Here is a 16,599-nt window from a genome sequence, read left to right as displayed (position 1 = left end):
AAAAAGTCTCTATTCACGATTGCATGTTCTGGTTCCTAGGACTGTGATTTCCTTACATTGTATATGAGTACTGTCAATGAGGAGCAAAGAGGAACTTACAGAAATATTTTGAGAACATTATACTAAAAATTAAATGATCCAGAAGAGCATTACATCCTGTGCTATTGAGGATGGGCCGGTTGAGCTGTGAAGGGCTTTAGAAAAAGCTCAGGGAAATGTCACAGACTGGAAATTCCTAGAAATAACAACAATGGCATGTTGAAAATTGGGTAATTCACAAAAATTTCAAAATATGTATTGTATTAAATATTATTTACAGATTAGATTTGATTTAATGAAAGGATTTGAAAACTTCACACTAGTGAAGTCTGTAACATATTTCATGAGTTCCATATGGAGTTTTGTAATCTTAAGATTTTAGCTTTTGCAATATCTGCGTCGTGTAATTTGTTAGAATTTTTCCCTCGGACACATACAATTTGATTTTATTTTAAATAAAATTTTCCTTCCTGTATGCCTTACTCACTATGACAGTTTCAATAACCAATGAAAGTGAGAGTTTAATGTTTTCACATAGCCGGGAATGTGTGGAGAGCTGAATTCAGAAACCACAACCCATTTCCCTCACCACACCCGTTTTCTACTCTGCTTTCACCTTGAGAAAGTCCCCAAACTTCTAGACTCTGGGGGTCTTGAGAAAATACCTGTGATCTCACATTCTCTCCTCTGTCATTCAGAGGATCCTCCTCCTTCACTTCAGGCAGGTCAGTAGCTGCTCACCCCCTCAAGACCCTCACTGCTCTGGGCATGAACCCCACCTCCTGCCTCCCCTCAGGAACCTGCAGGGTCTGCCCTATCCCCTCACACACCTCATACTCTTCCTGTTCTCAGACCTCCAGCATCCCTTACACTCGTGGCTTCACATCCTGACCCCTGTCCCTTCTATGGTCCCCAAGGTGACGCCTCCTCTGTGTAGGGGAGGGCAGGGCATGACTTGGGATCATGGTGAAGACACAGGTTGTCAGACACCCTGGATCATTCACAGCAACACACACCCCTATTATTCTGGACAGTAAAACAGAATTGATAATAATACTGTGAGCAATTTTATAGAAAGAAATACTATGCACATAATCCAAAACTTGGTTCACATCTCATCCTACCTCAAGCAACATCAATAAGACTCAAGGTGTTACATCTTCCTCTTTATGCCACATAACCCCCTCCTCACTGAATGTGAAAAGAACCCTAGTATCATATCACTGCATTGCTCTATGCTCTGGCGGGTACAGACATTTATATTGTCTCTAAACTATTGTACAATGAACAAAAGCAGTGCTTGTTCTCAAGGAGGAGGTAGGTGTCTTCTCACAGAATTCCTTGTAGGCAGCTCTTGTGCAGTAAGCATACACGGTGAGGAGGAGGGGAGCCTGGGTCATGGGGGTGATGCTCCCCCATGTCCTATTTTTGACCCCACTCCAGACCTGAGCCCACCAAGTAGTCTTATATGTCCCCTCATCCTGAAGGCGAGAGGTGTCATGCAAATATTCCACTTTGATGACTGCACAAGACCAGCCTTGTAATTAAGCCAGGATCCAGCTGAATAAAGAGAGACCAGAAGCGGTAGGAAATTTGTTACCCCAGGAAAGGTGGGGGGGGGCCTCTGCAGGACAAGGCAGCTGTCACAGCTCTCAGGTGGCAGGGATTGAACAGGGCCCAGACACAGCGCCCTGTGGGGCAGGAGGCATGTGGATCTTGGGCCAGTGCTGGTGCTCAGGGCTCGCCCTCCTTACCCAGCACACCTCACATTCCAGACCCACAGCCAAGGTGTCTGCACAGCAGCCTCAGCTCACTGCACTGAAACATCCCATCTGTGCAAAGGCCCCATGACAAGCAGAGCTGAGCTGTGTTGTTGGAGGTGTAGAATGTCATGGGGTGAGTGGGCTCGGCATGGTGGGAATGGAGGCCAGGCCTCTGTTTCCCCCAGAAGGGACCAAGGGGCAAGGCTGTGAGCCCCTGAGGTATCGAGGCCCCACCACTCATGCAGGAGGAGCAAAGAGCCCTGAGATGAGTCCAAATTTCATCATCACAAGTCACCACAAAACAGAAAAATTCTGAGGAGAGAGAGTGAGTGTACGGAGTGTGATTATGAGGGAAAATTTATCAAAGGCCGTAATCGATAAGAATTGACATGAAGAATTGAAATTAGAGATGAAATGGAGCAGGAGCAGGTGCCCTAGAGTATTCTTTTATCTGGAATATTCCATGTCACTCAAACTGAGAGCCACACTGCTTGTGAGGCTACAAGAACTACTTTCCTGCTCCACCCCCACCCTCCCCACATCACAGAGGAAGACACTGCAGACAAGGTTTTGGAGTGTAAGTTGCTTTCTCCCTCTTTTCACCAATGCACAGGTCCTCATGTCACCTGGCCTAGTTAGTACAGTTAGCATTCGACTAGGACCACAGGGGTTGGATGAGAACCTCGCTGAAATCTGTAAATATGTCCTGCTCTGCTTGTATCTCCACCAAACAGCTTCTTCCCTTGAGTCCACAATGGTTGTTGGTTGGGTTTCACCTCCAGGCTCTGGCTAAGGAGACAGGCCTGGGACTGGGTGAGAGGCGAGCTCAGGGGACAGTTCTCTTTACATTCCCTGCCTGGACGGGTAAGTCATGGGAATCGGGAAAAGGAAAAGAGCAGAAGTCAAGGAGCATTAGGAAGAGGAGAATCCTGGAGAATCTGCTTCTAGAACATTGTAATTGTCAATTGGCTGGGAACACACAACCAATTCACATCACGACTTAATTTAATCCTCCCACAGCCCTATAAAATGGATGATGACATCACCTCCCATTCAAAGGTGAGGAGTCAAAGATTATGTCCTCCCCAGAGTTGGGAAATGAAACCTGGGGCATCAAGGGATGGGCGCTGTGGGCCCAGGTCCCTGCTGACATGGACAGGTCCAGACCCTGAGGGTCTCCCAGGGCTGAGGAATGTGTATGAGGCTCTGTCTGTGCAGGGTGAGAGCCCACCCATGTGGGTGTGGAAGGTCCCCCCAGGCTCCCTTTGTGAGCAGAGCAGAGCAGCGGGAGGTTTTTGTCTCACTTCCCCCTGGGTCTGGAGCACTGTGAAGAATTAGAGTTACCATCCCATATGTTGCAGTAGTAGTCGGCCTCATCCTCAGGCTGCGGCCCCGAGATGAGCAGGAGGCCTGCACTGGTCGAGGCATCTTTGGCTCCAGAGAAGCGGCTGGGGACCCCGGGGCCCTGGTCCTTCTCTGATTCTGTGTTGTAGTTCAGGAGATACCGGGGAGGGCTCCCTGGCTTCTGTTGGTACCAGAATATCTTGAAACTACCAACATTGTATCCACTGCTCAGGGTGCAGGTGAGTCTGGCTGTGGCTCCAGGAGAGGCAGAGAGGGAAGGTGGCTGAGTGAGCACAGGCTGGGAGAGGGAACCTGCAGACACAGACATGACAAATCCAAATAAAAGTCGATCCCAGATAGGAATAGGATCTACTGGGATCAAATCAGACTAGGGATAGTTCGGGGTCTCGGAGGCCTGTGCCCACCTGTGCAGTGAGAGAGGATCACGAGGAGAAGAGGCATCCAGGCCATGGTGCTCAAAGCCCCTGAGCCTACCTGGGGCTGGGCCACCCCAGGCCTCCTTTTCTTCCCCACCCTCTGCTACAGGAGGGGCTATGCATGCAAATGGGCTTCTGTCCAGGGGCTGCCCAGCACCCCGCTCTGGGAACCTGGGCAGGATCTCAGCTCATACCCCACACTGAGGAGGGAGGTTTGATTCACCCTCCAGGCTCTGACCCTAGGGCTTGTGATTCACCACTTTGTGTTTGTTTGCTGACATGGAGGCGCAAACTGGTAAGTATAGAAAGATTGTGAGTACATTATACAATATCTAAATGACTCAGATGTGTATTTAGTCAGCTGTCGCAGGGGATGGACCAGTGAGCTATGAAGGGCTTTAGAGGAAGCGCAAGTAAGTGGCTCAACAGATAACTTCTAGGGATCACCCCAATGGCATATTCAAAAGTGGATAATTCAGCAAATATTTCAAAATATCATTTGATGCATTTCATTTTATTTACAGATTATATTGGACTTAGTGCTTGGCTGTAATAACAGGTTTTGGAAAGCCTCACACCAGTGAAAAATGTGACTTATCTTTTGAAGTGACTTATGGAGCTGTATAATACTAAGATTTTAGTTTCTGTGTATCTGTGTCATTTTTTCATCAGATTTTTGCCTTAGGGCACATACAATTAGTTTGTATTTTAAATAAAATTGTCCTCCCTGATTTATTCTCTATTTATTTAATAACAAATAAATGTGAGAGTTTAATGTTCCTGCTGTTGCTGTGTGTGGAGAGGTGACTGCAGACACCATAACCCATTTCCTTAACAACTCTTTTTCCTCTCTGCTTTCAACTTAAATATCCCCCAAATCCTAGACACAGGGGTCGTGAGAAAATACCTGTGATCACACATTCTCCTTTCAGTCATTCAGAGGATCTTCTCTTTCAACTCAGACAGGTCATGGAGGAGCCCTGGGGAGCAGTCCATCTTTCTTCATGGAATATTCTGAGGAGGTTGGTGAGTTGAGTGATTGTGAGTCAGGGAGAAAATTTATTCATTAGTTATAATAAATAAATGCCATGAAGTATTGAAATTAGGCATGAAAATGGAGCAGCAAGAGTTGCCCTAAAATGTCATTTTCTTCTTGCAGAATATTCCATGAGAACAAACTGAGAGCCACTCTGCTTATGAAGTTACAACACCTGACTTTCCTGCTCCACCCCACCCTCCCCATATACACACACAGGAGGGCACTGAAGACAAGGTTTTGGAGGGTACAGTGCTTTCCCCTTCTTTTCACAGGTGCACAGTCCGTGGGTCTTCATCTGCCCTCACCCAGCTAGCACAGTTGGCATCCCCTAGGAGCACATGGGTTGAATGTGAACCTTATTAATTTCTGCAAAAATGTCCAACTCTGGTCATATTCCACACACGGGCTTCTTCCCGTGAGCCCACCATGTCTGTGTGGTTGGGATTCACTTCCGGCTCCTGGGTAACAGAGAGGTCCTGGGCCCGAGTGAGAAGAGAACTCAGTGGGCATTTGTGGTCAGGATGGGGGTCATCACTGTCCATTCCTATCACCACACTGAGCCCTGCTATGCACTCAATGTCCTGTGTCCCTTCCCATGTGCTCCACTCACCAGAGTGACGAGGTGAGTACCCTGTGTTGATGGTATAGATCATCACACTGACACAGAGATAAATCCAGAAGCCATGACCACGACACTTGCATAGTATTTGAAAAATCAAGGATTTCAGTACAGAGTGTTTCCAATGAAACTGGGCAGTGAGTGAGGTGGGGAATTAGGACTGAGAACCTAGGTCATAATGAAGACTTCTAAGTTCCCCTGAACTCACTGATGGTGTTGGTGTCTGCAATGTCTCTTCAACTCTCCTGGTGGCTTTGGGGGTACATTATGCAAATATGAGAGCACACCACGAGTCAATTCTGGGTCCTCGGTCCAGTGTGTAGCTTCATTCTAGGCGTTGTCCTGGGGTATCTGGGTTTCTGTGTTTGTCCTTTGTGTGGAATCACCTGCTGTCAGTGCTCATGGGGGCCATGAGCACAGGCACAGATTGCAGTCAGAACCATTTGAGTGAGCCTGGCCAACTCTGAGAAGTCCCACAGCGCCCCCTGGTGTTTGCTCTGGAGAATATTAGTGGTGTGGGGAGGTAGGCAGAAGAAACTTGAGCCCTTTTTTACTTTAAATGAATACTTATTTCCTATGCTTGAGTCACTGAAGAGAGTTTTCATTTGAAATTTGAAAAATTATGTTTTTTTCAAATTTATTTTTCATTTAGCTTATGTTTAAGAACTCTTATAAGTTCTAAGATTTTCTCCTTTTTCATTTGTTGAGAGTTTTTGTACTTAGTGATAAAATGGATTTTATGGTTGTTGAATAAAAATATGTAGCATTTATATCAGCATCTACATCATCTCACGGCTAGTGTCTGTCTATTACCTCTTATTCAAATTTTTATTTTCCTGACTCTTAAATCCTTAGAGGAACTTTCATGAAATCTTTCAATTCCTGGCTGTATTTTGATTTCAACCACAATTTCAGTGATGGCTTCATTTTTAAATCTGTTTCTGAGGGTCTTGGATTTTGAATGGTAATTTGGAGGGGGGGTGAATGTGTCATGGGATGTCACCCTCACAACATGTTAAACATTGCCTTGATAACAATAGAGGTAGAGACACAGCACTACCTTTCTTGTTCACACAAGTCTCCTGGATGCTGGTTAAAGCACAGGCTTTAACTTACAGCACAGGCTTTTGCTTAGTGGGCTGAGAAGGGGAATTTCATTTTCAGAAGCTCCCAGTAATGCTCCCATTTAACCTTGAGAGGAAATGCTCCTTTCTCTGCATGCTTAATTCATGGATGAGGGTATAGCTGTTAGTGCTGTTTGAATAAGAAGCCTTCCTGGGGGTGCAGCAGGCTTGCTGGGGAGCTGGGGGCCCTCCTGGTCATCACCTGCAGAGAGGGAGGGAGGAGACACAAACATATTCCCCAGGATTCACACTGGAGATGGACACAACCTGGGAGGCCAGGAGGAAGCACCTGGGAATGAACCAGCACATACAAGGTCACAGAGCCTCTCTCCCCCCCAGGGGATTTACCCTCAGCCTTTCTCTTTCCTCCTTCTGAGGCTGAGCCATTCTGGGCAACTGAGGAGGTTTTGGCTACATGTCCCCATGAGTTCACATCACTGTGTAAATGCCATTACCCATGTACAGCACACAGTGATACTCGGCCTCATCCTCAGTCTGAGCCCCAGTGATGGTGAGGGCGGCTTTGTTTCCAGAGATGGAGCCTGAGAAGCGATTTGGGATTCCAGAAGGGTGGGTATTTGTGTTGTAGATCAACATGTGCGGAGCACGGCCTGGAGTCTGCTGGAATCAGGTAGGGTAGTTACCAGTAGAGACTGACCCAGAGCTAAGGCCACAGGTGAGTGTGACCGTCCCTCCTAGGGACACTGACAGTGATGGCTCCTGGGTCACAGTCTGAGAATCGGCCCCTGAAATCACAGCAGAGAGGCAGGTGTTGTTATGAGACCAGGGTCATGCTACTTTATGTGCTCCCAGCCCAGGAGAGAGTCCCTTCCCCTGACCTGAGCTGTAAGCGAGGAGCCCGAGCAAAAGCACCGTCCAGGTCATGGTGGGGACACTCCCGAGATGTGGCCTCCTCAGCTCCTGGGCTGGAGTGCGGTGTCCTCGGCCTTTTCATGTCTCCTGGAACTATTTCGGGGAAAAATGTTTCATGCAAATCAGCTTCCCCTCTCCTCCTGCCCCAGGTTCACCCTGCTGTCTCCTGGGGAGATTGAAAGAAACAGATGCTGGGACCTCAGACACAACAGTGGGTGCTCAGTGACGACACTAGTGATGGGCTGACATCGTTCACTAAATCATCACTCTGAGTCTCTGGGGTCTCAGTCCCAAATCTCTTCTCTGGAAAGTCACAGGACTAGAGAGAACATCAAGAGACAAGGCAAGTGTTGAGTTTGAGTCCAAGCCCTGCAGATTCTGTTCCTTTTCTCCCCTGTAACCCAGGATTCTGGTGCTTTAAAGATCCAGAGGTCAAGTCCTATCTTCCTGCTTTGGGCAGTCCTGTGTTCCTGCTTTGCACCCACCACCAGAGGGAGCCTCGGGACCCTGTGCACTGCAGGAGCACCTGGTGCCAGGAAAGACTGCTCATCTGGCTGTTTCTCTGTCCTTCATCCAATGTCACCCCCTCTTGGTAGCATCCATCTCTGACAGCTGTGCATGGAGTGGCAGGGTGGAGACTATTTCCCTTCAATACAATTATTGAGGTGGCATTGTTTTATACTGTTGTGTAAGTGGCAGGTGTACATCATTATAACTCAACCTGTGTGGTCACCATGTCATGACCATCACCGAAGGGTTAGTTTCCATCCATCCCCGTCCATCTGTCCCTTTCCTTTTCCACCCACACCCTCAGCCCCTTCCCTTCTGTGGCCCACCAGACTGTGCCCTGTATCAGAGAGTTTTGTTTTGCTTTGTTTATGGTCAACATATGATTGAAATTATGCAATATTTGTCTTACTTTCTCTGATTTATTTCCTTTACCATAATATTCTCAAAGTCCATCCATGTGCTCTCAACTTGCAAAATTTCATCTTTTTTTGTGGCAGTCATATTTCAGGATATATATTTCTCATATATATAATGTATATCACGTCTTCTTTATGCACACATCTGCTGATGGAAAATTATGCTGTTTGACAACTTGGCTATTATAGATCATGCTGCAATGGATGAAGGGATGCCTATATCTTTTATAGCTAAGCTCTTTTTTTAAAAAGACTTATTTATTTACTTATACAGGCACTCGGTACAGTCAGAAGCCTGGGAGGGTGAGAGAATTACCAGAGCCAGAGCGGGGAGCAGAACAGGCAGACTGACGAAATACTCTGCTGAGGAGAGCAGCGGATGGCAGTAGAGGTCTGTCGCGCCATGTGGGACCCTCACCAGCAGCCGGGGATCAAACCGGTGCTGCAGAGGCTGTGGGCAGCTTCGCAGCCCAGCGCTAAACCACTGCACCACTGGGGAGGCCCTAGCTAAGCTCTTTTTTAAAAATATAAATACCCAATGGTGGAGTAGCTGTATTCTATAATATTTCTAGTCCATATAAATATCTCTTTTTGTGAAACCTCCATGTGATTTTCCCTAATGAGCGGCTGTTCCAATTTACATTTCTAGTAATAGTGGATGAGAGTTCCCTTTATTCTAGATCCCCATCATGTCTATTTCTAGATATTATAATAGTTGCAATTCTTACAGGTGTATGATGATATCTCATTGTGATTTTGATTTTCATTTCCCTAATTAAAAGGAAAGGTGAACAAGTCCTTTTTTTCAAATTGTTTTTCAAACAATTTTTTCAAGTGCCAGCAACCGCTGGCCCTGCAGCCTGGACCCAGCTTTGTCCCCCTTGAGCAGCCTGGGCTGGCATGTGACACGGAGATGTTTCAGTTCACTGTAAAAAAAAAACATGAGGAGAAGGAGAAATAGGAGGAAGACTGTCTGATAAGAAAGGAAAGGCTGATGGGAACATACTGCTGTGCTGGTCTTATGACAGGGCCATGTGCACATGAGGAGGTCAGGATCAGGGGGTAATTCATGCCCTAGTGGCCTTTTGCATGCAGTGTGTTAGACATTATCTGTGAAGAGCTGGAGCAGGGAAGTGGAGAACCACAGCATAAAGTTGCTCAAAGGGAGTGTCAGGAAACTGAAGACAGAATAGGTGCTGAAGAAGTTGAAGCTGACAGAAATATAAACCATCTTCCAGCCTATATTTTTTCGGATACGATGAGAACAGGTTCAAGAGGGAATTTGGTGAATTTTTACAATGAAAATGAGCGAGTCCTGAGCCATTCTTCCCTGGCAACTGCACAATGAAACTCTCTCTCTGAGCTCCTTTCTTTTTTTTTTTTTAATAAATTTATTTTTATATTCCCCATACAATTGCAATCCCCTTATTTTGACCCCAATCCCTCCCTCCCCACCCCCACCACCCATAGAGTGTCTCTGGTTCATAGTTGTTTGTTGATTTTGATTTTCACTTTCTTATAGTTATTCATTTTCCTGGTCCCTTATTTAAGTTTTCTAGATTCCTGCTATGAGTGAGACCATCCAGTATTTTTCTTTTTCTTTCTGGCTTATTTTGCTGAGCATGATCCCTTCCAGCGCCATCCATGTTGCTGCAAATTGCATGTGTTTATCTCTGAGTTCCTTTCTGATGAAACAGGAGAAGCAAACGGAGCTCACAGTGCTGGCTCTGCCTTCTCTCAGAGAAGGGAACTGTTCTTGGATCCTCTGCAAACAGGGCAGCCTGTTTAAGACAGTTTGGACACAGCTGCTTTCACACAAGAGGTGGAATCTAGACACCAGTTTCTGCACTCAAGTTGCCAAATTGTAGAAGATTCATGTTCAATCCAGAGTCACCTTGATTGTATAGAGCTTGAAAGTTTTAGGAACAGGGAGTAATAATCTCTCCACCTTGAGTTAGAGTGGAAGTCTCATTTCTTGAGTTCAACATTTTTTTTTAAGATTTTTTTTTTTTTTATTTATTTATACAAGAACGGGTACAGGCCACATGCACGGGAGGGTGAGAGGAGTCACCAGAGACAGTCAGGGAACAAAACAGGCAGAAATACACTGTTGAGGGGAGCAGCGGGCGAGATAGGGAAGTCTGCTGTGTCATGGGGGACCCTAGCAGGCTGGCGGAGATAGAACTGAACTGCTCTGCAGAGGCTCCGGACAGCTTCACAGCATTGTGCTCAACCGCCTGCGCCACCAGGGAATTGACTTGAATTCAACTTTTGCAATTCATACTGAAAGGGAATTGACTGAAGGGAAAAGCATTAGTATTCCAGGGTGCTTATTAAATCAAAGAGTGAGATTGTGTGTGCAATAGCAAGTATAGGAGTTTTATGGGTAAGGGTGACTTCAGGGAGCTGTCACCAACCTTAACCATGCAGATCCTTGGACAACATGGAGACACTTGAGTGAAAAAAGGTGTATTAAGGCCCCGCAGGGGCGCAGGGGGTTGAGCACAGTGCTGTGAAGCTGTCTGCAGTCTCGGCAGCGCGGTTTCGATCCCGGCTGGGGAGAATCCCACATGGTGATGCAGACCTATCCTGTTGTGCCCGCTGCTCCCCTCAGCAGTGTATTTAATCAGTCTGCCTGTTCTGCTCCCTGCTCTGTCTCCGGTGAATCCTCCTGAACCTCTGACCTGTACCCCAGCTCTTGTATAAAAATAAATAAATCTTTAAAAAAAAGATGTATTAAGCACAAATGATACTCCCCCTGTGACACCCCCTGACGCTCGAGTGACAGCTTTCTCTGTAGAGGTTGACTCTGTGCCCAGTGTGACTATATATGTTGGGGTGCAGGGGGTGAAAGCGGTAGCTTAACTTGAGAAAGTTAAGAGTGACTGGATCTTGTCCATCAGTCGTCCATTCATTGTCGTTATAAACCTGGTCCCAGAGAACGGGACCAGCCTCTGCCTCTGAACAATAAAATGAAAATATCGAGGAAATGTGTTTTCTTTGAGGAATTTTGTGTGCGTGCTATTGTTGCTCCTCTGTTTCCTTCGCATCAATGATTAACCCAGTTATTCCATAATGTTTGCAACTGAAAATACTTGGATACTTTAAAAGATTGTGGAAATCTGATGTGTAAAGGGCTGTGGGGGAGCATCCCATTCCTTAGGTGACAGAGGAGGTGCCTCAGCAGGTAACACCACACTGACAACTACTAGAGTGAGAAAGGCTGTACCTGATTAGTACCTTGAGTTTGTGAAACAAATTTAGAAAGCAGTGACTGAATAGTGAACTGAGAAGTAGGGGCAAGAGACATTTACTGAAATCACAGATTTGCCAGGTGCTTCACTACTGTGGGGTGAGCCTGAACGTCAGTGGACAACAGTGTCCGCTGCAGGGGATCCCTACTTGGAGGACTTAATCAGGCTCATGGTGTCTTTTGGGGATGAATGACCAGGGTTGAAATTTTTATTTCTCCAGGAGAAATTCCTTGTGGGAAGGACTCACAGTGCAAGGTAAAATGACAGTTCCTCTAGTGCCACCGCCCACCCACTGTCACTGATGAGACCAGTTGGGTAGTGTAGGACAGGCCCTTCCCTCACACAGCAGGGGCCCCGCCCTTGGCTTTTTGTTTCCTTTCCTTGGATTGTTCGCTCCCACTTTGTGGGATCAGATAGCCTGTATAGAAAAAGAATGGATGACCCAGGTAGAGGTTAACGTTTTGGAAACCAGCTCTCAGGCATTTCTGCAACTACTAGGAAATCCGCCCCTTCAACAGTTGCCAGGAAGGTCGGAGGATGTTGCTTGGGCTGTTTCTCCTCTTGCCTGTTGTTCCTACTTTCTCGCTGTCCCTCTGGGTAGTCAGGAAAACATTTAATGTTTGATATTTAAATAAAATCTTTTGTGTATATAATGCAAAATTATTCTAACTTTAATCCAGAGTTAGTGGAAAAAAAACAGCAGTTTGCTAATATCACATTTAGAGAGGGTATGGCTGTCCATAGAGATTTACAAAGACTGCTTGAACGAATTGCTCTCCGTCCTTCACTTCAGAATTGGCATCGCGTTCCTGGAAATGCTTACTGCTTCCTTCTGATTAATTCACAGAAGTCACAAGTTCACTATATTTTGTGGGAATCAGGAAAACCCACAAGTTGTCCGTGACCTTGATCTTGTTTGCTCATCAGAGCATTAAATGTCTGAAGCATCATGGTAGGTAGGTGTTGATCACTAAATATTTTTGAATTAAAACAAATAAGTCTATGAATAAAAATAGTAAATATATACAATTATCTCCTTTCCTTAGCCCATGGTTAATACATGTATGTTTCTTTTTCACTTGGACCATAAAATCCATTCAAATTCTCAACCAGAAACAGGTCACCCTGACACATCCACCCACATGGCATTGGAGCAGTGCCTATTCCTGTGTGTGCCTACAGCGGAGATTTTCATTCTTTCTTTTCTCTCCATCTCCTCTCTAACTCACCTATACCTGTCTCCCTCTTCTCTGTGCTCCCACCCACACTCCAGACTGAAAACAGCAGACCCCAGTCTGTCCTTCTTGCTTATTTTATTAACAGTGCAGCTGATAGTGAGCAGATGCCCAGTGGGTGTGTCACCCCCACAGTCAGTAATGCTGCACCCTTTTTCGGGTGACTTATCACAATAATTGGACCTCCCTCCACCACGAAGTTGCTGCCCAGCTCCAAAAAGAACAGTTTCATTTTTATTTAGAATCATGCAGAAGATTAAAAAAAAAAAAAAAAGATCAAAGAAACAAGCAGGCAAATGGGCAATGCCTAAGTGTGGGGAACTGGTAACTATCTGGCCCCAGTCAAGCCTGGGAAATCAGGGAGAGAGTTAGCGAAGTCTCAGCATTTTGTTACTCTCAGCATAACATCTACTGCTGTTTTCAGCATGTGTAGTTCCTCATACCAAGACTTTTGCCCTGAGACATTCCATATATCAAACTTTTCCTTTTTACATCTGGGGGAAAGACACAGAATAGTCAAGGTAGAGAACAATCCAAGTTCCCATAAAGTAAAGGGAGTGTCACACTCTGGTACACGGGCACCCTTGATGTAGAAGGTGACAGTGCACAATGCGTTAGATCAGATGAGCCATGTGAGGGGCTGTTTGAGGAGCTCAGGGCCTCTGTGCTGCTGCCACTGATTGACCCACCAGGAACCTCCTCAGGAGACATTCAGAAAGTGTCATTTCTCCTGTTTGCCTTTCCTTACTGTCAGTCTGTCTGTGTGTCTGTCTATCTATCTGCCTACCCATCTCTCATCTTTGATTTATTTATCGTGTGTGTGTGTTTCTATAGGGATTTGGAGTGGAGCAGCTTTGGGGGGCCTGTGTGCTGTAGCATTTTATACCAGCAATGATCCCGCTGTTATTTTAAACTTGGCAACATCCTTTCTTTGTACTTACTTTTTCTCTGTCCCATGAATATTTTCTATGGTCATTTTTTTCCCCATGGCTTGTGTTCTGCCACAGATCATGAAAACATAAAGATGTTAATTCTACATTATTTGTCTAACATATTGTCTAACATTCACTTATTGGAGGAAGCATATATTCATGTATACGGATACAGAGACATGTATATATCATGTATATGTTATGTATGTGTATAGGAATATATATATATATATATATATACACACACACACGTGTATATAATTATTCTACCCAAGCATCATCCAGCACAATAATATACTGAGGACATTCTGTAATGTTTTTATTAAATTCTCAGTGCATTGTCAGAAGGAGAGACAGAAGGAGAGAAAATCTTTTGCCTACAGAAGGAGAGAAAATCATCAGTGAATTCTTCAATATGGAGAGGTCAGTCAGTACCTAGACTTGGAAAAGTGAAGGTAGGAAGGTAGGAAATATACAGATATGATGAGAGATGAATTTCAATAATGTGATAAGTCTTAAGAGAAAGAAACATAACTTTTGAAATTGGATTTCCAATATTTATGCTTTTCAAACAAACTCGTGTGGAAAAGACAAATAGTTTTGGTGCAGAACATGAGGATTTAATATACATATACATTGTAGAAAAAATTACCACAATCCAGTTAATTAACACATGTTTACCTTTATATATGTGAATATATACATATTTTTTTTTCTTTTTTGGTAGGTTTACAACAGACATTATCATAGCTAGTTTAATGTGCTCAATAAAGTACTATGACTATAGGCAGCAAGCTGGATATTAGATCCCAGGAATCCTTCATCCTATAATGAAAATGTGTGTCCTTGGCTGCAGCCCAGGAACAGTCCGAAAAGGCTTTGTCCTGGGAGCATCAGGGGAGTGGAAGTGGCTGTGGTGGGGTGGATTTCAAATAAAAAGGCCCAAAACTCATGCCATTTGCTGCAACATGGATGGAGCTGGAAGGGATAATGCTCAGTGAAATCAGCCAGAAGGAAGAAGGAAAATTTCGGATGGCTTCACTTACAGGAGTAATACAGGGAAATCGAACAAGGCACCAGGAAAAAAAAAAGACAAATCTTGCAGGCAAACTAGAAATGAGACATAATGTGGGGGAAAAGGAGGGAGAGGGGTCAAAAAAGCGAAGGGAGGAGCACAAGAGACTATGGGGATGTTCAGGGGTGACTTGATGGTGGGAATTTTATGGGGATTATACCTGAGGGGAGAAATCAAACATTGTACAAAAATAAACAAATATGTAAATATATATATATATATATATATACACACACACACACACTAATATACATACACACACACATATAAAAATAAAATAAAAACAGGCCTGTGCAGACTCCCCCCTCCTCAGCCTTTTGGCTCCTACTCTGCACTGTCACTCTTGCCAGAACAGGGGTCCAGGCTACCTTCCTGCCCTCACTTGTTTCCACACAGACACTGATTGGTGACAAAAATTGATATTTGAAACCAACTATTTGCTGTAAATGACATCAGGTCTAAACACACCATTAATAGAGATGAGCAGGTGGAGCCAGACTGTGGGGTGAGCTCACTCTGGAAGTGGGCACAGGTGAGCTTTTCAGTCACTTTTCTTTTCCTTACAACTTATCACCACATGTCTCATTAGGTAACTGTATAGTTCGTTCTTCTTAGTTCTGAAAAACATCCCCTGGTACACAAACGCTACCTTGCGAAGGGTGTCAAAGTTGACTCCATTTTTCATGATTAGATGCATCATGATGCTAATAAGCATCATGCCCAGATTTTTCTTTGTTTTCAGTTGTTGATGATGATGGAAAAGTTGCTATAAGCAGTCATCTGGAGATTTTTCTGTGGACAAATTACTTAGAATCATTTTTATGATTGTATAACGTTAAACTGATTCCTTTTCATGAAAAATCATAGAATAAGAAAAAGTACTCAGCACTGATTCAAGTTAGATAAATAAGATGGCAGCTGCAGTAGGGATGACTTATCCTATTAAGCACAGCATGGAGGGTGTGAGGTCCAGTGATTCATTCAAGGGCACAGAAAATGAATTTGTAATATTTTAGAATGGGAAAAAAATGAATATAAAGCAGTCTGAATGTAACCAGCCCTAACCTGAGGAGCTCAAGACACTATGTTTCCATGGAGACCCCTCACCTAGGGATGTGCTGCTGGGAGTGACTCTCAGGACAGAGGGAGGGAGGGGCCTGCCCCCAGGGGGTGCCCTGGAGGAGGCTGGGCCAGGACAGCAGCAGAGAAGAAGCAGAGCCCCAGACTGAGCCTCAGCAGCAGCTGCCAGGGGTGCCTGCTCTTGGCAGAAGAGAAAGGGGGTTTGTGTCTCACTTCCCCACAGGCCTGGAGCACTGTGGGACCATCCAGACTGTCATCCCAACTTGAGCAGTGATAATCAGCCTCATCCTCAGGCTGGAGCCCAGTGATGGTCAGGGTGGCTGAGCTGCCAGACTTGGAGCCAGAGAATCGATCAGGGACCCCTGAGGGTCGATTGCTGTTTTTATATATCAGGAGTTTGGGAGCTGTTCCTGGGAGCTGTTGAAACCAGTACACATATTTCTTCCCGATGTTGGAGCTGCTTCCAGTGCAGGAGATGGTGACCCTCTGGCCCAGGTTCCCAGAGACTGACTGTGGCTGAGTCAGCACAGACTGGGCCCAGGACCCTGGAAGAAGGAGAGACACGGAGATGATTTTGCTGGGGTCTCAAGACAAAGACAGCTCCACCTCCCTGCTCCCCATTGCCAATTACCTGTGCAGTGAGAGAGGAACATGAGGAGCAGAGGGGACCAGGCCATGGTGCTCACAACCCTACTGAGCCCTATAATTGCCCAGGCCAGGTCCAGGCCCCCTTTTCTTCTCCAGCCTCTGCCACAGGTGGGGCTGTGCATGCAAATGGGTTCTCACCAGGGGCTGCCCAGCCCCTCCCTGAGCACTGTGGCTGGAGCTCAGCTCACACCCAGCACTGAACAGGAGTAGG

At 45.5% G+C, this 16,599-nt stretch overlaps 2 gene segments (V, D, J or C); both read right to left on the bottom strand.

Annotated features, from left to right (window-relative positions):
• Positions 1-3,102: 3,102 nt before the first annotated feature.
• LOC119244024 (probable non-functional immunoglobulin lambda variable 5-48) lies at positions 3,103-3,617 on the bottom strand. The segment is given in 2 exon segments: positions 3,103-3,458; positions 3,572-3,617. Coding segments are annotated over 2 exon segments (402 nt in total).
• A 3,177-nt stretch (positions 3,618-6,794) lies between these two features.
• LOC119244023 (immunoglobulin lambda variable 1-40-like) lies at positions 6,795-16,417 on the bottom strand. The segment is given in 4 exon segments: positions 6,795-6,986; positions 11,666-11,712; positions 15,986-16,285; positions 16,372-16,417. Coding segments are annotated over 4 exon segments (585 nt in total).
• Between the last annotated feature and the right edge of the window lie 182 nt (positions 16,418-16,599).

Source organism: Talpa occidentalis, unplaced genomic scaffold (assembly GCF_014898055.3).
Source record: "Talpa occidentalis isolate TD23 unplaced genomic scaffold, MPIMG_talOcc4v2.1 talOcc4.14, whole genome shotgun sequence".
In the NCBI taxonomy this organism is placed as follows: domain Eukaryota; kingdom Metazoa; phylum Chordata; class Mammalia; order Eulipotyphla; family Talpidae; genus Talpa; species Talpa occidentalis.
The sequence above is the reverse complement of the archived record's forward strand: the minus strand, read 5'-3'. Positions and strand labels throughout refer to the sequence as shown.